Source organism: Pimephales promelas, chromosome 6 (assembly GCF_988280905.1).
Source record: "Pimephales promelas chromosome 6, fPimPro1.hap1.1, whole genome shotgun sequence".
In the NCBI taxonomy this organism is placed as follows: Eukaryota; Metazoa; Chordata; class Actinopteri; order Cypriniformes; family Leuciscidae; genus Pimephales; species Pimephales promelas.
In genome coordinates, this window is record NC_142774.1 from 24256255 (window position 1) to 24279652 (window position 23398).

Sequence of the window (23398 nt, forward strand, 5' to 3'; positions counted from 1 at the left end):
GATCACAATAAATACCAATATATTATCCTGTAATGTTCCATTCACCTCTTTAATATTTTTATTTATTTAATTCCCCCCATATTTCTTCCATTCAGGCTTACACTGCATGCTACTATTAGCGCGAGTGAGAGTGAGGATGTTTCCTGATATCCTCACGGCTGTGGTTCAGCTGCAGGAATACAGCAGTTCTAATCTGAACACGTTTGATGCGATTAAATTGTGTTTCATGACGTTCATTTAGATTTTTGCCCACACTAAAAATTTGTTAAAGCCTAGCATGGATAGGAGCAGCAATAACCCCCTTGGGGTAAACAGAACAGAACCAACATGAATGTTTTGCAGATTATTTCAAAATTTAAAGTACAATATAATTCGAGAATTTATTCAGATTCTTGGGGAATCAGAATGTCAAGTCCTGACTGACGAGTGGAGCTGGGGAGGGAGGAGGGTAATGAGCTCCTGAGAAACGTGATAGCTGCTGATAATACTGAAGGAGCTTATATATGTGTACAGTGATAGGCGTGATATTCCTATAGGGGGAGGTGGATCAGCTAATAGTCGGCTGATGCGAGCTTGACTAACGTGTCCTGCCAGAACTAACACTATGCTTGATATTTAGACAGATTTTTTGAACAATTTTTGAGAGAAATAGGCTTTTTGTGTACATGGAAAAGCAGATCTTTGAGTTCAACTCATGAAAAATGGGGGCAAAAACAAGTGTTGCATATAATTTTGTTCAGTGTACATATTTATGAATTATACCATCAGCCTATCGTCCAATAGGGGATAAGGTGTGCCTTCCCTCTCTCTCAATTCACTATTATGCCATGTTCATTTGGCTTATGTCATTTGGGATGCACATAGTGCAGCTACTGCCTACCTACACAGCACATAGTATGCACTATCCATTCCAGGCTATGCATCTCCAATGACTAAAGCCAAATGAAAATGGCATGACATCATTTAAACAAATCTAACATTCGCTGTAATTACCCCCAATTTCATAGTCATTATACTCAACTTTGACTTTATGTATTTTAGAAAGTTATGGCTAGGCAGCAGCTATCTGTAGAGGAGAGAAGGAGAAGAGACAGGGAATACCAAAAAAAGCTGAGAGAGAAAATACACAGTGAGGCAGAGTTAAATGAGGAATACCTCATAAAAGGAAAAAAAATGTATCACAGTGCTCAAGATTGTTATTTTTTGGACCAAAGAGTTAAATGAAGTTGTTAAGCAAGAATTGATTGACTTGAGTGGTATACATTGTGGAATTGTATGTTGTAAAGAGGCCACAGTCACCACCGTCAGATTAATGTCACCACCGTCAGTTCTAAAGTCACCACCGTCAGAGGGAGTTTTATTGGTTTTAAATGAATATACTTGAAATATGATTCTTCAGTGCTGTTGAGTTATTAAAGTAATAGTCTCTTTTAATACAAAAATATGTTTGTTAAATAAAACAACATTAATTTTTCTATTTAGGCTTAAAGTAAATGTTGTATGATGTTATATCTTTTAAAGGAGTACACGCAAAACAGTATAAAAAATGAACAAAAGTGAATATTCAACATTTAACAGCATATATGTGTACCAAGAATGCCAGATAATGATTTAAAAACTCTAAATACATATTAGACCAAACAAATAAAAAATAATTTGCTATTTATTTTGTCTGACGGTGTTGACAAAAACAAAGTGATAACTGGAGAAACGCCTATTTTATGAAAAAAAATACAAAATGAGGAGGTTGCACCGGTGCATTGCTGAACAGCCAAGACCTTGCTTTATAATGATATACCTTCAGATTTTGTCATTTCACTAACTTTTTATTTTCAAAATTAAAACCTGTTTTATCCAAATTCCCAAGAATCACTGATATCTGTTTGATTAAAACATTCTTCCAAATATCTTCCTTTGTGTACAGCAAAACAAATAAATACATAGAGGTTTGGAACAACTTGAGGGTGAGTAAACGATGACAGAATTTTCATTTTTGGGTGAACTAACCCTTTAATGCTAAAAATGGTATCTTATTGTAAAGTGTTACCATTTCATATAATTCCAAAGAGTCTGTTCTTATAAATTGCTTAGAGATGGCCATTAAAATTTAATAAAGACCTGGATTACGTATACGTAATATAGTCTATAGTCTCTCACTTTATTTGCTTCTATTTTAGGACACTTGATTATCTAATCAAAATAACAAGATGTATTGCAGTGATTAAAAATATCTTAAATCAAACGCGTTTCGGATTTGTTTTGTGTCGGCTGCATGAACATATCAATGTTGAGAAAGCAATCACGTCACTAGTATTAAATAAGCAACTTCGTCGCCTAATGAATGCATAAAAGTGACCAGCCGGACGTAAAATAATTTAAATAGATGGTAACAATTGCGCTATAAAAATTTGGGTCAGGTCTGTTTGTGTTTTTGTCACATTGTTTAAACCGCTTGACTGAGTTAATGTTAGTCCTCACAGCCTCGACGGCAAACTACTGTTCTTTCTCTACTGATGCAGCATCTAGTCAACAAATGAATTACTTTATAGCTGTCTGTTTTAAACGCACATCTGAAGTGTCGCACTCTCTGTGCTACGTGTTCTCTCTGTGCTGTGCGCTGCCTCACGTGTTAACGTAAAAAAACTCAGCCAGTGATAGTTTGGCCAAAAACAAAAATTTAAAAATCCATCACAGCAGTCACAAACTTCTGACTAATATTAGAAGTGATAGCGTCAAACAGTTTGTCTATTAGTCCATTAGCATGTGCTACCAATAGTATACTAAGAATTAGGATTAGTATTTATGTAAACATTGACAAGTAAAATCTTTAGAATCGGCTACATGCTGGTGTTTGCATTTACTCTGTTGGTGAAATATTAGTCAGTAGTGTTATTAGAGGCCAAGCACCAAAGGTGCGGAGACACAGGGCCGGCCCTTGGCATAGGTAGTATAGGCAAATGCTAAAGGCGCTACCACTCAAGGGGCGCCAAAATGAGTGAACGAGTGTTTTTTTTTTTGTTTGTTTTTTACTAATACTATTTTAAAACCATTAATTCGAAATACTACAAAATAAAGCAAAACAACTCCACAAAAACTTAATTAAATCCCCCAACTCCGGTCCGGTGCATCAATCTCCCCCATAGATCTCCTCCCGCCCAGCGAGTGCTTGAAGTGCGCCAGAAACAGAGCGCGCGCGATCAATTTACTGTTGTTAATTTGTTGATTAGCGTCGCCGCTCGCCGCATCCAATGTAGAGAACATTGCTTTCGTTTGAGAGCGCTTACACTCAAGCACTCCCTTAAAAACTGGCCTGGCAGCCATCTAGACACGGAGAAAGTTTCCTCATTGTGACGGATGGCCGAATTTTCATGACACATTTGAATTAACATTATAGTCTGCTGCGATAGATATACAGTGCCAAAAAGAAGAGGATACAAGAGGATAAAGACAGAGGTAAAGTGATGTAATGAATGAACAGTTTATCTAATTGCATAATATTAAGATGCTATAATTTAATGGCAGTTATTTTTACCTTATAACTTAATGCTAACAATAGTTCCGAGTTCTTCAGAGCCCCCAGACAGTGCGATTTGTAACAAACATGTCAGTCTTTTTAGACGCATTCTATCACTTTTATTATTTAATGTTTTACTATACAGTTGGGATATATGGCATTTTTTTAAATTAATAAATAAATTAATAACGATATTTATAGGCTACAGGTTTATTAAAAGTAGCTATGTTTCATGTAAAATTCACATTAAAGACTGTGATAAAGTTGAAGCTCAGGTTCAGTGAGGGTGATGGAAGGAGACAAGAGGTCGGCGAATACTGGAGCTTGTGTGCTTTATTTTTACAAAAATACTCTTTCCACAGCGCCTCGTATATATATATATATATGACTAAATAATCACCAACACAAATGTTGGGGTGAAATATGCTGTAATGCATGGGGCGCCAGGTAAAATCTTGCCTAGGGCAGCAAATTGGTCAGGGCCGGCCCTGCGGAGACACCTATTGTATCTGTTCCCGTTCTTACTATTATTAGGGGCCAAGCACCGAAGGTGCGGAGGCACCTATTGTGTCTTTTCCCGTTCTTTATTATTCTTCTTCTTTTTCTTACTGGGCGTCTATGGTCTTACTGGGCGTCTATGGCAGCCCATAGAACCGTTTGCGGGAAAGTTGATTTTTTTTATATTTTTTAACATTCTGATAGAGGACAGTCCCAACATTAAATACACCAATTTTGGTGTCTCTAACTCATTCCCTCTAGTGCCGCCACCTGTCCAAAATTTTACTTTTATTATTCTAATAACTTTTGAACCGTAAAGCCCCGGTCCCACCGCCAGCAATTTTGTCGCTGTGTGTCGCTAGTCTCTGTACTGTGATGTCGCTTGTGGGCATTTGTAGTGCTGTCACTCTGATGTTATTGGTAGGCTGCACGTCTGGCCATATCTATACAATATCACAAGTGAGATATAATTTTAATTTGACTGGGAATAAATTACATTTAAAGGGGTCATGAACTGGCTTTTAAAATGTTATTATATTGTTGTCTGAGGTCAACTTAAGACGTTCGCTTGGTTTTTGCATTCAAAAACATCAAAATGAATAAGTAATAGGCTATTTTGTACCCAAGTTGTGAGCCTTCCTGAAAAACAGTCGGTTTTTATGGGCGTGTCGCACTGAAGACTTGGAAATAAACGCCCACTGCTGTGAGTGGATAACAGTTTTGCATATTATAATTAGTTTAACTTACCCGTCGGTGTATGTGGAGGAAAACGTCCAATGTTGTCAAATAGCAACCGGATTCACCCATACATGTTCAACCAAGAGTCCGTGTGTTGCACAATTCCTGTCAGATCCAATATAGACGGCACAGCACGTTCTTTACTCTTAATCGGTCTGCAAATCCAATCCTCAGTGAAATGAAGCGAACAGACGACGATGTTTTCAGCTGGATCAGCTGGAACGTCATTAAAAATAAAGTTTATCCATGAAGTCCTATTGGAATCCAGAGGATTCGATCGATTCGATCGATCCGGTTTGTCATCACGAGCTAGGCATGTAGGCTACTTAGCTATGCGTGTAATGCGCGAATCTGTGGGCGGGGCTAAACCGGCCGTGTTAAAGTAGGTGTTGATCTTCTTCTGCGGGGGTGGTGTTTTAACCCCTTCGACGTCATAGTTTCCCACTTTTCAAAACGAGACGTTTTCAGAGGCTGGTGTAAATAAAAGCTTTTATTGGACTAACAAGGATGTTTTCAGTTCTGAAACTTACAGGATATTCTTATAATATGATAACCTCTTAGATATCAAAAGCTCAAGGAAAATTTGATTTCTCAGTTCATCACCCCTTTAAGGCTAAAAAGAAACCATATGCTGTTGGGAGAGTGTTTTTATATCACCACAGCTGTGTTCAGTGGATTAAATCATTTACTAGATCAACGATCGATCAATGAACAAATTGAACTTACTCGTACTGTCACAAATTATAAAAACGTCATTCGAATTTGACAAATAAACAATTTTCTTGTCCCTAATAGTCAACGTAATGCAGGGGAAATTGTAAAATGAACTGCAACAGTGCTAAACGTGCATCATAAAATTACATCACTCGAACTATAACGTTAAATGTATGAATTAAACTCACTGAGACTGTCGACAGTTTCTTTTCTATGAATCATTTTATTATCCATGTATGTGGTTACAGTCAAATCATATAAAACAGTGAAATCGTCGTTAAACTTTCTTTTTGTCTTGCCTGCACTGGAGACGGTGACGTGAGCTCCACTGAAAGTCTTATTTCCTATTGATTGTCGCTCGCGAAAATTGCTTCTCATTTGCATAAAGTTGAAAATTCTCAACTTTTGTCGCTTGTCTCTTGTAGCTTGACACGCCCACATTCTGTCGCCAACGGTCACTGTCGCTCGTGTCGCCGGATGTCGCCAGCGCTCCATTGAAATGAATGGGATCTTGTCGCTTAGTCGCTGCGTGTCACTGGCGGTGTGAACGGGGCTTCAGGACTAACAAAATTCTTTTTTCCTCTGATTCCTGAGCTCATTTTCCGTCATTAAAAATGGCCACCATTTTGAATTGCCAAAAAAAACCTACTTTTGCGAACTCGTCCTAGACGGTTTGTCCAATTTTTACCAAAATCGCACCAGATCATCTCCAGGCAGTGCTGACAAAAAGTTATGTAATTCAAGTCGATTCGCTTAACGGTTTTCGAAAAACGCACTAATTTTACATAGCGCTTGCAAAAACACACGTAAGGCTGTATCTCCTCAACGCTTTTCGTAATCGTATTCAGACCGAACTTGGTACGTCATCACAAGCATGACCTGAGGCAACATGCAGCGTTTCGGTGCAGCGCCACCTACTGGTCCGGAGATATGAAAAATGGCTATTTTTGCTCATAACTTCTGAATGGTTTGTCCAAAAATAATAAAAGTGGTTTTGTTAAATTCAGGGCGTCATGCCGAGTCTCGACTGATATCCAATTTTCCCAGATTGGCCATTTTGGCTGTCAGCCATTTTGAATTATGTGCTAAAGTGCTGTATTTTTTGAACCCATGAACGAATTGTTACGAAACTCTGTATGGGTTATCAGTACGATGCCCTGAAGGAGCCTGAGAAGTTTCGAAATAGCGCCACCTAGTGGTAAAATAAATTTTTCAAATGCTTATAACTCTGGCTGTGGTTGACTTATTTTCACAGGAGTCATCTCGTTGAGTTCCTGAATCGTTGCCGAGTCCAACGATACCAAACATGCTGGGTTTCGTCTTATGGTTTGTGTAGCGTAGTGATTTAGCATGGAAAAAACAATTGGCGAGATTTTTGAAACCGCTAGTCCGATTGAGACGAAACCACAGTCAAAAAATTGGAAACATGGGTTGATAGCTAAACGCTACTGCCCAAATGCAAAAATATTGATAGTAAGGGGTAGTAAAATTCAATCAAAGTCACGTATCAGTCTTTTTTACGTGTTTTTTCATATAAATTTCTAACTCCGAAGCGAATTGAGATTTTCACCAAATTTGGCACACACATGCATGGGCTTATTCTGAGGACACATGAAAAAAATTGAGCGATTTTGCCTCTTGGTGGTGCCACAAAACTAAATATTTTATAAAAAACCACTCTGCCTCTTTTCATTTAAAAAAAAAAATCAACATATTAATTAGCCTAATGGCTAATGTGGTACAGGCAACGCGATTCTCTTCTGCATATATTAACAAATTGAACATGATCTTTTTGTTTTCATTTTAAAAATATCAAACATATTGAGGTTGAGTCATACCGGGTTGAGTCAAATTTATTTTATTGTTCATATAGTGAGGATAATGTAAAAAAAATGTTGTTAAAGTTAAATAGCCTAAAATATTTAAAGTTATGAAACTTCAAAAAACGATTATTTTGCCATAAAACAAACTATAGTTTAATGAGACCAAAGATAGACTTATACACAAGACGAATTATACGTCAAGTTTATCCAATAGACTAGACCAGAGACATCAGAGCCAGCGGCAAACTTCAGAAGCACTTGCCGAGGAAAAGCTGTTCCAGTCGGGGTTGAAGAGCGCTGGGCGCCGGTGAAAGCATGGAGATCAGAACTCCAAAAACGTCAGATGCATTTTTCAAATAGGTGCTGTCTTTAGAAATAAACTACAGATTTGACATTTAAACAACCACATTCTCGCCTGAAACACTCTTAAAATTACATTTCATTACACAATAACAGTAGTATTTTGATATTTCGCGGATTTTCTCCTCTCCCATTGACGCTTGCTGGTTGGTGCGAGATGCATTCTGGTATACCTGGCTATCTCAAGTCCGCACAAGTCACCTCTCGATGCATCCTCGGTAAACGGGGCGGATCAAGAACACATCCGGGGATTTGAAGTGGACTTGGCTATGTGAACTTTGAATTGGAACAGTACTTTGGCAGCGACTGATGACGTTTTACCACAAGTCCACAAGAACACAAGTACAGACAAGAACGCATATAGACGAATCTGGCGAACTACCGGAAGTAAGCGGGCGCCATTACTGAGCTATTGCTGGGTAGCGTTGCGCCATTGCCTCCTATTGTTTTAGTTGCAACTTGCGTCCACTGGAATAAACAGCCCGCGATTTACGACTGTCACTAACGTTATAACGTTAGCCCTTGTATAATGTCGAGTGGGTAAACAGTTTTCGTTATAAATTGTTTCTATGGTGGCAGTAAAATTTCAATTTTGAAGAGAAAACATTGTGAATACCCCGGGTTGACTGCCCCTGTCTGGAGCCGTACGGTTTACACAGATTTCCTGGGCAAGTACAAGACGCGGACATTCGCGTATAATAACAATTATTTAATGACATAAGTAAAAAATATAATAAATATGTGATATAGTGATCAGCAAAATCTTCTCTCTTGCTATTTTTTCTATTCAATTAACATGCTATGGTCATTAAATGGCTTTCCTGAGCTAAATATAACGTTATGTGACATAATTGTTCTCCCGCTGTTATATTGACCTCTTTCCATGGTTTAGAAACACTAATTGGTCGATATTATGTATACTTTCTAGCTGTAACGTTACCTTACCCTTGCCCATTGCAATGTGAAAATGAGTTAAATAATGGACACAAATGAAAAACATTAATTTGTTTATTTGATTTCATTTATTTATTTATTGTTGCCAAATGGACAGATCTTTTTATAGTTTCCTCGTTTGCAAACGTTAGCCTAGCTAGCTTGCCAAGCTATTTTCATAAATAATCTGTAAGATCGTTTGTACCTTCATCTGTGACTGGAGGCCACTGTCTAACATCATCAACCCAACAAGTCATTCTGCCTGGCTGTAGCTGTCATCGAGGGTGCGTTCGCGTTATCACCGAGGTTTGTTTACATACCGGTGCATATGTCTATGCCGGTGTAACAGCTCAGTAATGGCGTCGCCACAAGATGGCAGCCTACACAGAACGCTCGTCGGATTCGTCTATTGAGAAACGGCTACAGTTTATCTTCAACCCTAATCAAACACACCTGAAGCAACCAATTAATGTCTCTCTCCAGGGTCACTTGTAATTTAAAGGCAGGTGTGTTTAATTAGGGTAGGAGATTAACTGTGCAGGACAGTCGATCGGCAGGAGCAGGGTTGGGTACCCCTGCCCGAGCCATAGCCGAAGCCGAGCCTACTCCCAATAGAGGACATTTTGACTCCACAGGAACGTTGGTTGATGTCAAGTGATTTTTAAATATGACCTCTTCAAGCTATGTTCATACCGTAAATAATAGCCAAGTCCCAAATAGACGCCTGTCTCTTTTACGTGCCTGTTGACTGCAGTCTTTCAAGTTTATACTATCGTGGAGCATTTTTAGAGATTCAATGAACAGCATCTCAACATAAATTATAAAGGCCAGTCTCATAGACACCTTTCTCAAATACAAGCCGGTGCAGTTAGACGATTTGGGGAAATAAAAGCCTGGGCTATTATTTGAAGTTTTAGGGTATTCGTTTTGTTCATATTACATTTTTATTGTTAGTTTGAATTACATTAATTTGACAGACAGCAATCGCTGATGTTGACCAAGCTAGTGCCATTCAGAGCTGCCAACTCTCACGAATTCACTGTGAGACGCACACAATTGACACTTTTCACACGCTCTCACGCCACACATCAATTTTGTCACGCACAGAAAAATCGCAAAGCAAAGAGGACACGGAGACTGACAGACTAGACAGAGCAGGCTAGTTATGATATAAAAAAAATCTCTCAGATTCTGTCAATTTTATCATGCAATTCAAACAATAAAAACCTATTTGGCGCTTGTAAATGTAACACGACAGATCCCTAGCACACATGAACCAATCATCTCTACTAGCTAATTGTAAAAAGACACGAACACTGTTGAAATATGCAGTATGCTTAAACTTACCAAAATGTATTCCTCATCCTCATACATAAAATTGACCAATCATTTTTTTAACTCTTCCCTGAACTGAAATGTAGGAGTGGGCTGTACTTTCCACACAATTGAGATCAGGTTCAAGTATGCCCACAAGCCGTGCGAGTTATTCGTGTATTGCAGTTCGGCTGGTGGTTATGTTGCCCGCATTCCGCCTCCCATGGCCGAAATTGGTATTATGACACCTGTCTGGTGGTGACTAGTAATTTAGCATGCTAATTCAGGTTGATAACTCTGCAGCACTATAGCCCATTTCACAAGATGTAAACAACACTGGTCCAGAAGCACTTCCTGTTTCAGTTTGTAACTGTTTTCTTTATTTCACATGTAAAGAAAACATCTTAAAGATGTTTGTTTAACTTTTTGATTCAGTTTTAAATGTTCTGTTGGTTGTATTTTATCCCAGCTTTTATGTAGTGTTAAAAAACTGAAACAGGAAGTGCTTCTGGACCAGTGTTGTTTACATCTTGTGAAATGGTCTATAACTTGTAATTTGTTTTATTACTTCTTCGCCCTTCTCATTTTTTATGCGTGTGGCTAATTTTTTGGATATTTTAACCTCAATTCTTACACATGACACCTTTAAATGGGAGATGTATGTTTGCTGTGTCCATTTATAAACTGAAAAAGAATCTGATATTGTTGAATTTTAGTTTGTTTGGAGTGATCTTCATTAATTTTGCTTGTAAAATACTGCATTTTGACATGTATTTGTCTTACAAAGGCTCTATACAAGGTTTTCAAACATGGATCCAGCTCTGTGAGAAGAAATTGGCAAGTATGTATAACTTCACCAGGCCTTTCCACCCATGAGTCAAATAAATGTTCTACATTAGTCAATATGAAATTATTATTTTTTGTTTATTGCTTGAACTAATACCTAAAATATCTTTTTCTCTGAATTTTCAGCACACGTTCCAAACAAAACTTCAGATTTGGTAAGCGTGTTTGTTGTCTTTTCCTTAAGTGAGCTCGCATTAAAAAACAATTTTCTAGAACTGCCTTTTTCTTGCTTGATTTTCATCAACTTACATGTATTCGTTGTTTGTTGTATTTTATTAAATGTAGTCCTTGGAGAGGAGAGATGAGAGAAGTCTGTAAACACTTTTTTAATGAACAATGATTTTCCCTTCTCTGTTGTCATTTTCTCTTTTGTTTCAACTGGAATGCACAAACAATTGACTGTTTAAACAGCAGCAATCTTCAACCCTTTCTGTCAAGTAAGTGTGGTGTTGATACTTATTGTTTTGTTTTAAACAACCTGTTCATATTTTTTTGTTAAACAAATTATGATCCAATATGTGTCCAAGAGATGTACAAATATCATGGCGCATTTGATAAGTACCTACTCCACTTCAGACATGACTGGTACCAGACAGAGTCTCATGTTGCAGTGATCATCATGGTAAAAGATGCCAAGAAGGAGGATGTTACTGTCAACTTTTGTGATAGAGAGGTAATGTTCATGCTTTTCTTCATGTCACTAATGTATTCATCATTTTAATAGCACTGACAGAGATGAGCCTACTTTAAAGTTCTAAATGTTGAAAAGAGGCCAACAAATATATACAGTAGGTAGACAACTAGAATGTGACTAATTTGGGGTGTATTTTCTGCCCTTTGCCGCTAAGAGGCACTACAATCACAGACTTTGAAAAGTGTCCATTTATTGTGTAATCTGCAGCCGCGCCGCGGCTCATTCAGGGCGACTGAAAGCTGGTAGCAGATTAATTCAAGTGAAACATAGTAAAATTAATTAATTAATCACAATACTGATATTAAATTGAATAAATAATGAAAACTTTTTCAAAAAATTGACTTCACGCTGACGTGAGTTTCATCGAATTTGGATCAGTGCTCTAGGAAGAGTACTTTAAATTCCATTGCATGCATTTTACAAACAACCCTAAATAGCCGACTTCCTATTGGGCTGGGCTAAAAAGTAAGAGTGTGAACCGATATGAACCGATGAGGTCTATATGTGTACTGAGTTTCATATTCTTACATCCAAGCGTGTTTGATTTATGAAGTTTTTGGACCCCATTCCATATTCAGCCCGGCCCTGATGACACTAGATTAGACTCGGCGCACTATAATTGTTCTTCACGTGCACAGTAGCCTAACTGAAATTTAAAACTGTTAAAAGAAAAGGCTTATTTAGTTTTATTTAGTTATAATGAACAAAAAATGAAATAAATTTATCGGATTAATCGAAAAAATAATCGTCCGATTAATCGATTATCAAAATAATCGTTAGTTGCAGCCCTACTTTCAGGGCTTGGGCCCATATCTTTACATTAGGGATGGGCATGATTAATCGACGATCGATTATTGATCATTAAGAATTTTTAAAGCATTTAGAAAGTGACACACTTCCTGCTGCCAGTTGGTGGCGCTATAACTTTGACTCACAATAGTCATATCCATGTGATCGTCCTCTTACAGCGAACACACCGCTGAAGTTTCATCAAGATCATTCAATGTATGAAGTTATAACACACTTCCTGTTTCACGTTTCTTGCCATAATTTTGTTTCCTTGCCACAGCCAAACCGTTCGAGATATCAAAAATCCCCCGGCAATTTTTCATCCTCAATGTCTTGACTTCACGCTGACATGAGTTTCGTCGAATTTGGATCAGTGCTCTAGGAGGAGTACTTTAAATTCCATTGCATGCATTTTACAAACAACCCTAAATAGCCAACTTCCTATTGGGCTGGGCTAAAAAGTAAGAGTGTGAACCGATATGAACCGATGATGTCTATGTGTACTGAGTTTCATATTTTTACATCCAAGCGTGTTTGATTTATGAAGTTTTTGGACCCCGTTCCATATTCAGCCCGGCCCTGATGGCCACGGGTTCTGACCCGTGTGCAAAGTTTCAAGAGTTTTCGAGCATGTTAAGGGCCCTTTCAGGGCTTGGGCCCATATCTTTACATTAGGGATGGGCATGATTAATCGACGATCGCTTATTGATCATTAAGAATTTCGTAGATCACATTAATTTGTTATCGATTATCATTAAGCTAATGCTGCTGCGTTGCGTAGTGTGAGTGGAAAGTGAACGTGTTCCCTGGGCTGGTCATGTTAGCGCTGAGGTGCATCCCGGCAACGTCAGTCCCCTCATCAGAGCGGTGTTTTCAGTGGCTGGACTGAAGCATTTGTTTACACTCGGCGCGTCCGCACGAGCGTGAAGGTGTGCGCAGCAAAAATGAGTATAAATATAAACACCTCGTCCGTTTGGGGAGGTGCGTGCGCAGTCTGCAGAGACTCGCGCTCACGCGCTGAAGTGCCAGGCGAAATTGTTAACAAGGCTTGACGGTCACCATGCAGGTTGCGGTCGCGTCTGACCCCAGATCATGTCATCAACATGCTTATCTTTCTAAACAAAAATCAGTAGACTGGAGCAGAAGTTGTACAGTATGCGAGTTATTTTTTATGAAGCTTAAAGTAGCCTAGCCCAACTGATTGTCAGGTAGGCTAATCTCTCTCACCCTTTCTCGTGCCTTGATTGAGTTACATGTTGACAACCTGTCAGATCTAAATGTTATTATGTTTTTGGTTAAGTTATTTCTATTATTATTTATTATTTTGAAACAAACGAGGGTCTCATGAGGGCCAACTCGCAGCTGCAGGTTCAGTTGCGTTAGAGCACCGCCGCACATATCTTCAAATTTAGCCTAACCGAAACGCCAAGTTTAACTGCCACAAGTTGATAATCTTGTAATAAAGATCTAATCGAGGAAAAACACGCTTTATTGTTCTATTTTCATTGCATTTTTAATTTATAAAAAGTGAAATATAATAAATTTGAATATAAAAATATTAATGATTAATCGATAGTCGATCGTTAATTCTTCCGACGATCGACTAAGAAAATTTAATCGAATGCCCATCCCTACTTTACATATGTGTTGGGAAAAGGGAGAAGAGTGAGTTCAGCAAAAGGCGGGTTCGAACTCTCGTCGAGCGCATCAAAAGCTGCTTTCAAGCACCTCAAACCCTACGACCTACGCCACTGTAGCTATTGCGTAACGGGGATCTTTTTGCTATAAAGACAGGCACTTAGTTCAAATATATGCTCAGTTATAGAAAATGTAAAAAAAAATGTTTTCTTCCCCTCGCTTGGGCCCACTGGGGAAACTCCCAACTCTCCCGATTGCCACTCCGCTACTGTGCCAGAATAAAACCAGATTTTTAGAATAGGCCTACACACTCGGCGTGGAGTGTCAAAATACTCAATTATAATCTTTAATATTTCGTTCAAAACCACCTCAAAACACTTTGTGACATTTTCAAAAGCTGTGAATCAATGTATTAAGGCATTGAAACTCAAATGTGCTGTATGATATCTCAATACAGGAGCAGAAGTGCTGGTTCAGATTTTATTATTCATTGATTAAACATGCGTGTTGCATATTTGTATGCATGTATAAATATATAAACATATTTGATATTGTCTATTTGGGGTAATTATAGCATTGATTACTGTGGAGGGGAAATCCCCCACCGTCAAATTGGACCTTGCTTTGTTTGTTTTTTTAATTCTACATGGAACCCCATTAAGTTTTATTTTCAAATTTTTTTTGAACACAACTGCTTTTGAAGATGCAAATTCAGTCAATCTGTTGGGAAGAGATTTGTTCTTTAGTGTAAAATGGAAATGCATGGTAATTTTATAAATATGTTTATTCTGGATTTGAATCAGTGTTATCAAAATGATTGAAACCTAAGTTCTACCACTCGACCACAACTTTTCTCACTGAGAAATGCCCAGAAGTTCGGTTGTTCAGCTGTGTGTGTGTGTGTGTGTGTGTGTGTGTGTGTGTGCGTGGGTGCGTGTGTGTGCGTGCTCTTCAATCTTCTCATTCCTCAATAGCGTCATTGAAAGCACCCAATTTATTTTCACTGCCTGCGAGATAGCGAGGCATATTTTAACTTTTGATTCACAAAATGTTCTGCTATAAAAGTTTGCTTTGTTTAAAATGTAGGCTACTTTTACATAATTACGTTTTGCTTTTGCTAAATGTCCCTTTGTGCCACCTGGTGGTCATTTCGCGAATGACTTTGAAATACGGCTGGTTTATTTTTGCCGCGATGGATTTGACGCGGCAATTGCCACGGCAGTATGTGTCATTCTGGTTGTCCACCTACTGTATGTATAAAACATTTTAATTTTTAATGAATTAGGTAGCCACTTGGCTGGCAGTAGGATTTTTCTCTGGAACGCTCACTCAAGAAAGAGACAACTGGGCATTTCACATTCAATAACAATTGATAATGAATTTTCAGTACAGTAGAACACAATAACAAGTCCACATTCCAAATTTGTGAATGAGACCTGAATGTCCAAATTCCCTGAATGAGAGCAAGAAAATAACAGCAATTATCCATTAATCATCAGTTATCCTATCCATCTTATTCCTCACTTAGATAATAAAGGAAAACCAAATTGTCTCCTCTTTGTTTAGTTCACCCAAAAATGAAAATTCTGTCAGTAATTACTCACCTTCATGTTGCTCCAACCTCATAAGACCTTCGTTCATCTTAGGAACACAAATTAAGATATTTTTGATGAAATCTGAGAGCTAGATCACTCCTGCATACTAGTCCATAGGCTTATTGAGGGATAGAAACTTGCTGGCCTCAAAGTTATTAAAGACATAGTTAAAATAGTCCAAGTGACGACAGTGGCTCAATCTTAAATTTATGAAACGACGAGAACACTTTTTGTGCGCAAAAAACAACAAAAACGACTTTATTTCAACTATTCATTTACTTCTTTCTCTGCCTCAAGTCAGGTTACTAGTTTAACAGCGTAAGCTTCTGTTATTGTACGTCACACGCATCACACCAGCCTCGGCCAATAGTGAGCCTACGTGTGACGTAGCTCTTTGCTATCACGCTACGTTAACTGACTAGAGGCCCATAGAGAAGGAAGTGAATAGTTGAAATAAAGTCGTTATTTTTGTTTGTTTTTGCGCACAAAGTTTTCTTGTCGTTTGATGAAGTTAAGATTGAGCCACTGAAGTCACTTGGACTATTTTAACGATGTCTTTAATGATTTTTCGAGGCCGGCAAGTTTCTATCCCTCAAGAAGCCTATGGACTAGTATGCAGGAGTGATCCAGCTCTCAGATTTAATCAAAAATATCTTAATTTGTGTTCCGAAGATAATCGAATGTCTTACGGGGTTGGAAAAACATGAGGGTGAGTAAATACTGACAGAATTATCATTTTTGGGTGAACTAACCTTTTAAGTCAAGTCACCTTCATTTATATAGCGCTTTTAACAAAATGGACTGTTTCAAAGCAGCTTCACAGTGATAATAGGAAATTAAAGCATAAGAGATTGTTTTTGCTTTACAGCAGCTGTAGAATAAAGTTATTGTCGAACTAAAATTAGTTTTGATCGATTCACTTCCGTTGCCAAGATCATTAGTTATTAATAGAGGTCGAGTCACTAAACTTACTACTATTATTATGGCAACTCGGAAGAATGCACCGTTGTCAAACGAGGAGGTGCAGACTTTCCTTTGTTTGATGGCCGAAGATATTTGTGGCGGTAATGTCTGCAATGGAAAACGAAAAGCGAGCCGAGTCGAGCTGGTACTGGTAATGGAAAAGCGCCATAACAGAAAACCCTTAACGCGCTCCAGCCTGCTCATTCGCACAACAACAGTGCCTGGGGGCTCGAGAACGCAAATCTTGAAATAGGTTCCAAGGTGAAAGCTATATAATCATATATATATATATATATATATATACAGTAGGGGTGTGCAAAGCAGCCGCTATTTGTATTTGTATTTGTATTTGTTCAGGGAGGAAAAGTATTTGTATTTGTATTTGTATTCGAGTAAAATTCAAAATAGGCATAAAAATCTTTAAAAATAGGCCTACTTTATAGTGTATGGATTCTTTAATTATATCCATTATAATAATTATGGATATGCAATATTGGTTGATTTTTTCTATAAATCCACCAATGAACATGTAACAAGAAAAGTCATTGAAAAGAAAATAACAGTCAGCCATTACCTCATGAACCATGGTTAAACCAACAACTAATAAAATACAATTGTGAACATTATGAACCCCAACACCACGGTGGAGGACGCTGTGCAGACAGAATAAGTTATATGGATAATTTATAGTGAGGAGGTTGATTATGAGCCCGACGCGAAGCCTGAAGGGTTTTCGCTATAACTACGCCTCGCTCTACATTACCCCGCTTATTACATGGCTACCTACCAAATAAATCAATAATTTGACTCAAAATATGGATATAAAAAGGAGTTTATTGATTTAAAAAACGATTGTATCGCTCCCGCTAAAAAAAGAAAAATAGTCCGTTCTGTCTCTACGTTTAGAATCCATGGCAACGCTCTGTTTTTCATAGCAACGGTGTGTTATACGTATAAGCAGCGGCCTGTTATAATAACAGACCGCATTCTACATTGGAATTCAATCAAGCCATGAAACAAATAATTACCGTTACCAAGCTAACAGAGCTACGTAAACAGAGCGAACATGAAAGCACCCGTCTGCAGACGTCAATAATGGAATATACTCCCGATCAAACTCCGCTTCCCGAAAGTTATAAACTGCCACCGGAACATAGTTAAGGTACAAACATCTATTAAACAAAAATAGTGATGCAGTTAAGTGTTTTTTTCGCTCAGCCGAGCCCTCTCTGTTGCTGTGTGGAGCAGCCTGTGTCAGTCACCTCTTCCTGAACGTCACTCACTCAACTCGCGCACTGACTCAAGTCACTCAACTCGCGTCTCGTGAGGAACGCAGCTTTTTGATATAAATTATTTCTTGTTCCCGAATACAAATATTTTTTTAAGTATTTGTTCGGAATAAGTATTCGTAAAAAACACATTATTTGTACCTTTCCGAATAACGTATTCGGATTCGGCTCCACCCCTAATATACAGTATATATATATACAGTATATATATATATATATATACTGTATGTATATATATTAGGGATGGGACGGTACGAAAATTTCATATCACGATTATAGTGTCCAAAATAATCGTGATTATCAATATTATCACGGTTTTGTTAAAAATTTATGAAAGTGCTCAAAAAGAACTGATGCTCACACTGAAACATTTCAACAAGTTTTATAATTGAAAATCAACAAATAACAAATAAAACACGCCTCTCTATGCAGTTTTTTTAAGCAAGATTCTATTCTATGGCATTTGCTTCTTTATAATGGCCGTCGTCAATAGCAACACATTATTACACAGCGCACATCCATATCACAACGGACGCGCGCTCTTGTTTCATTTAAATACAACTTGCCGTCTTGGGTCTCCGGTTTTTGATTGTTTTGCAAAAATGAAATCAGAGTTGATTTATTTCTTACAGAGTTTGATAATATTGGTGTGATATATCTTGTCTGGACGATTGTTTTACAAAATGAATTCATAAATACGTAAGATTTAAAACATTAGCTAATCTCATTATCAATTCAATATGTCCCCGTAATTATGTGGTAAAAATAAAATCGGTTTAATACGTGATGTATCTATACTTTACTATTCCTTAAAATATCACTCTTAATAACAGTCTTGTTTGAAGTTGTTCGTTCGTCTTTAGCTCAAATCCACTTGCTCCGAACTTTTCTTCGCGGAAGCTTCACGTCTATTTCAAGTGAGTGACATAAAATGTTTCAACTCAAAACAACATTTCGTGCCCAATTGTTTCCCAGACGTAGTTTTGGTATTAAGGTCAAAGTTAACTTGCCTTGCGTTCGGGTGATGATCACACAAGACGACTCGGCAGATTTGAAGTGTTTCTATTGCAGTGACTTTTTGTTCGGCAGACAGGGTGACCATCCTCAATCAAGCTTCCCTCAGGACTTTTGTAAAACCCAAAATATGACCACACCTCAGATTTGGTCCTTTTAAAAGGCTGAAAAATCTCCTGAGCACGTCACTTCTCGAATAGTAATTAAAAAAAAATATTGCGTGCTGCGCGCCTGCGTCAGACTGGCCGACAGGATTCAGTGAGTTATTAAAATCGCGATAATCAAACACGGTTTTAATGATAATTAAATTTTAAACGATAATACTAACCGTCAGTACATTTTATCACGGTTTATCGTGAAACCGGTTATCGTCCCATCCCTAATATATATATATATATATATATATATATATATATATATATATATTATTATTATTATTATTATTATTTTCTCTACACAAGCTTTAAAAACGCAAACTTGTGAAAACACTGACGGCGTGCACATGGATATTACGTGTTAAGTCATAGGTACGCACGTTTAAGTATATATCTGCCCAAGCTTGTAGTCTTTCTTTACAAATTGACCTCAACAAATTACTTGTCTGGCCTTAAATTTATAATACAGAATTATTTATTGGTTCCAAGTAGCTATTGAACTGGAACTATTTTGACAGCGTTTTATCTGTGATGGTGGCTGGTGTCTCTATTTTCACGTTCCGTGTTATAGAATTGGCAATAACAATAATAATAGGGCACATTCAACAGGATTCTCAGAGGGTGTTTAACTGAGTGGGGAGAATCTATTTGTTATGGTAATTGGAATGGAAGTGCAGTGTTTTATCCGCTTACTACAGCGTCTGATAGTTACCCAGTTGCCCTGCTGCAAGGGCTGTTCAGCCGGAACCAAACAATGTACAGAGTTCACTAAGCTAGTCACATTCAAAGCAGTATCTAAAGCCCCCTTGCATTCTTACTGTCCTCGATTAAAGTTTCTAAAAAAAAAGAAATCGACATTTTCAGCATCTAAACTCTGTTAGGCTGTGGCATTGAAACAATGCTCAGTTGGTACTTAGGGGCCCAAAGTGTGCCAAGATCAAAAATAATGACACATCAGACTAGCTTGAGTTCCGTCTACCAAAATTAAAATCTAATGAGTCTGTTCTCTTTTTTTGTCTTAGCTGAAAGCTGTGGTAAAGCTTCCATCTGGAGAAAATTACTCCCTAAATGTCTATCTTCTACATCCAATTGTCACACAGCAGAGCACATACAGGATCCTTTCAACCAAGGTCAGCCTTAATGTATATGCTTGTCTAGCTGAATGTTCTTTATTTTTAAACTAACTTTCTTCATACTAGTATTTTTTTTATTTTATTTTATTAATTGAACACTGATCTAAATTAACGATGTAAGAAAATATTGACTACGGGCTGTTTAATGATTTAAAAGTAATGCACACTCTGGTGGTAATGCACTTCAAGTAAGCATTATTTTTCAGTAATTCAATGATCTAGGGTTAATTCTATTTCTTATACCACGGTTACTACACCAAGACATTTTCAGGTGTTTTAAGTCATTTTGAGGATTTGTCCTCTTGTGTGTTAAACTACTTTACAATCCATATTTCTTTTACAAACATTCAAAGCCTCAGTTGCTAATTGCAAAGTGCAATAGTAACAGACTTGAGTCGATTCTGTTTTTTTTTTCTCTCTCCTTTGAGAGTGAAATTTAAGCTAGTGTGAATTACAGTTTTGCAATTACTGAAGAGGATTGGGTAATTTTAACAAGAAGTTAAACTACTTGTGACTGAACTACTTGCTCGTTTTTCCTTTTTGGCTGCAAGGCTCTTATATCTGAAAAAAATATCTGATATAATTTGATTAATGATATTGAAACACCTCTGGTGTTTGTTTCCAAAAAACTTTGTTCTTATCTTACCATAAAACTCAGTCCCACTAAAGGTTTCAGTAACACCTGGCAATCTGTAGGTGTATGGGGTTCATGTAACACTGTTTTTTGTGGAGTTGTGGAGACTGCAGTCTGCACTTCTCCATATATGAACAGATTGTTTGGCTACCTGAATGACCTTCCACACTCTTTGTTTGGACATTATTGTTATACGTCCTCTTCCAGGTCATTTACTAACATCTTCAGTTAATTTAAATGTCTTAATTATTGTCAAGATTGTAAAAATAAGAATTTCAACAATTACACTTGCTTATAGCCATTTCCTGATTTGTCCAGCTTAACATTTTGTCACACTGTATTATTGGATCTTTCCCACAGTGATGAAGAGCTATAGGAGTTTTTCCTGTCTCACCTCGTATTTGGAAACAGGAGTATAAACACTGAATTTTGTTAGCAGTAATTTATAACAAATAAAATATATTTTTTTTGTTTTGTTTTATATGAATCATTTAAATTGTTGTTTGATAATGAAATTGCAATTCTTTTCAAAGTAATTCATGGAAGCTCTACAGAACTGGAATTGAGGATCAAAAAACATTATTCTTTAACTATTCACATCCCTACAAATGTCACCACCAGAGCTCTTGTTTCTATTGCGTGTCCTTATCAGGAACCACAAATGTTTTGTAATTAAGCTAAGATTGGTCATTTCCATTAAACCCACCCTAATTGATTGCCATGGTTCTTGCAATTCCTGCTGTTCTTCTGAAGCATGTATTCTGTGCGAAGGCACTTAAGCTGTAATCATCTTCCTATGTTTCCCCCTCTTCTTTCCTCAGATAGAGATTAAGATGAAGAAGACTGCAGCCACACAGTGGGAGAAACTGCAAGGAGAAGGCACAGTTTCTAACGTGAAGCACTTTACTCCCAGTCAGTATTGAAAAGCACAGAATAAAGCCAGCATTTTAAGTTAATGCCAAAGTGGGTTAAACTAGGTTATTATTATTTTATTATTATTATTATTAAGTTTTTGATATTTCCATCTAAATTTATTAGACCAGTACCCATCATCCTCCCACTACACGCGCAACTGGGACAAGTTGGTCGGAGAAATAAAAGAGGAGGAAAAGAGCGAGAAGGTGGAGGGGGATGCTGCTCTCAACAAGCTCTTCCAGCAGATCTACTCAGACGGCACGGATGAGGTCAAGCGGGCAATGAACAAGTCCTTTGTAAGTATTTCAAGGCTGCCCAAGTATGCATAGATTTTGATTTCTCTGTTGATGTTCTCACATAGTGCTTGGTGGTATGACCAAATGTTTATATCACTGTATTTTTCAAAATTGTAACGGTTTTACGGTATATGATGGTATTCTTTTTTTCAAGCATGACTGGGTGATAACCACATTTTCTACTGATTGAGGCTGGAAATTTGCAGTAGACTGACTTAAAATAGGGCATTCTGTCACACTTTACCGAGTGAATATTGTAGAAAAACATCCACACTAGTATTAATACAGGTTAGCAAGGCCCCACAAGAGGTGCTAGCAGGAGGCGCTTTAGGAGCAGCAGAAATAACGGTTTTCCCGGTAACGGCTGTACACAAAGCATTCCCAAAGTTGTTTAGGTCACATACACGAGTATTGCGGTATATAAAAAATTCCTATCATAACAAAAATAAACACCGGTATTTGGTATGAACCGGTGTACCGCCCAGCACTATTCTCATGTCGTATGCACACATTTTTAAAATGGTATAATTTGTGTGCAGTTTAGAACAGTTAACTAGAAAAGAACCACCAAGGCTGAATTGAGATTTGATAAACATTATTTAGAAAACGGCAAACATATTTTAGTCTCTGTGTCTCTGCAGTTTAGTAACTCTCTGTGGGAAAATTTAAAATCTATTTAATGGTCAAATTCTATTCTGCTCAATTAACAAGATTCTATTTGTCAAGACTTTATAGAATGGTGGTCTACTGAAATCTGAGCTGCTGTCTTTCATGCAACAAACATTGCACACATTCATCCTCATTTCAATCCCTTCTGATGTCATACAACTTTAGTAAAGTTGTACATTTTCAATACTCTCCCACAGATGGAATCAGGAGGTACAGTCCTCAGTACCAATTGGATAGATGTTGGTAAACGGAAAGTAGAGATGAACCCACCTGAGGATGTAGAGTGGAAGAAGTATTAAAAGCAGTGGATGGCATCTTGCACACTACCATCACCAGTTGTCCTAATGTCCTTTATGCTTTTGTCCTAATGTCCTTTTTTCATTCGATTCTTTTTGCCTTCACACTTCATGCTTTCTCCTTTGTTAGACCCAGAAGAGTCCCGAGTCCTGGGCTGTTTCCCAAAAGCATTGTAAGCCTAAGAAAATCATTGAAACATTGCCACCAATGGTCTCATGATCAACTTAGCTCACAATGTGCTTGAGAAACGCAGCCCTGGGCTAAAACATAGTTTAAAATGAGATTAACTTCTTCAAAATAAAACTTGGAGGTCTAAAAATTAGGAACCAAACTATCCCAATACTTTTTTTTTTTTAATAGCATCAGACATTTTTCTAAAATTCCCACATTTAAAGAAACTGTTGAGTAGCTTTTAATAAAAAGCTCTTTAGCCACTCTGAATATCTTAGGTTATGTTAGCTCTCCATCTGTGAAACATGTGTGCCTCAATTAATGTTGATCTCTTTTTTTTAATGTATTTCATGGTTTCCTAAATATGATTTCAACATGCTGTAAATAAAATTTTCTTGTTCTCTGA

The 23398-nt window shown here is 37.5% G+C and overlaps 1 protein-coding gene across 2 annotated transcripts in view; it reads left to right on the forward strand.

Annotated features, from left to right (window-relative positions):
* Window positions 1-23398, forward strand: part of sugt1 (SGT1 homolog, MIS12 kinetochore complex assembly cochaperone) — a 72971-nt gene extending 49573 nt beyond the window's left edge. Inside the window, exons 6-13 of one of the 2 annotated variants that reach the window (XM_039694657.2) lie at window positions 10682-10735; window positions 10867-10895; window positions 11152-11177; window positions 11317-11413; window positions 19900-20007; window positions 21466-21556; window positions 21683-21855; window positions 22722-23398. In XM_039694657.2, coding sequence (XP_039550591.2) covers window positions 10682-10735; window positions 10867-10895; window positions 11152-11177; window positions 11317-11413; window positions 19900-20007; window positions 21466-21556; window positions 21683-21855; window positions 22722-22823 — 680 coding nt within the window. In that variant the 3' untranslated portion in view covers window positions 22824-23398. The remainder of the gene's footprint in view (window positions 1-10681; window positions 10736-10866; window positions 10896-11151; window positions 11178-11316; window positions 11414-19899; window positions 20008-21465; window positions 21557-21682; window positions 21856-22721) is intronic. The other variant, XM_089132281.1, reaches the window with a different exon arrangement.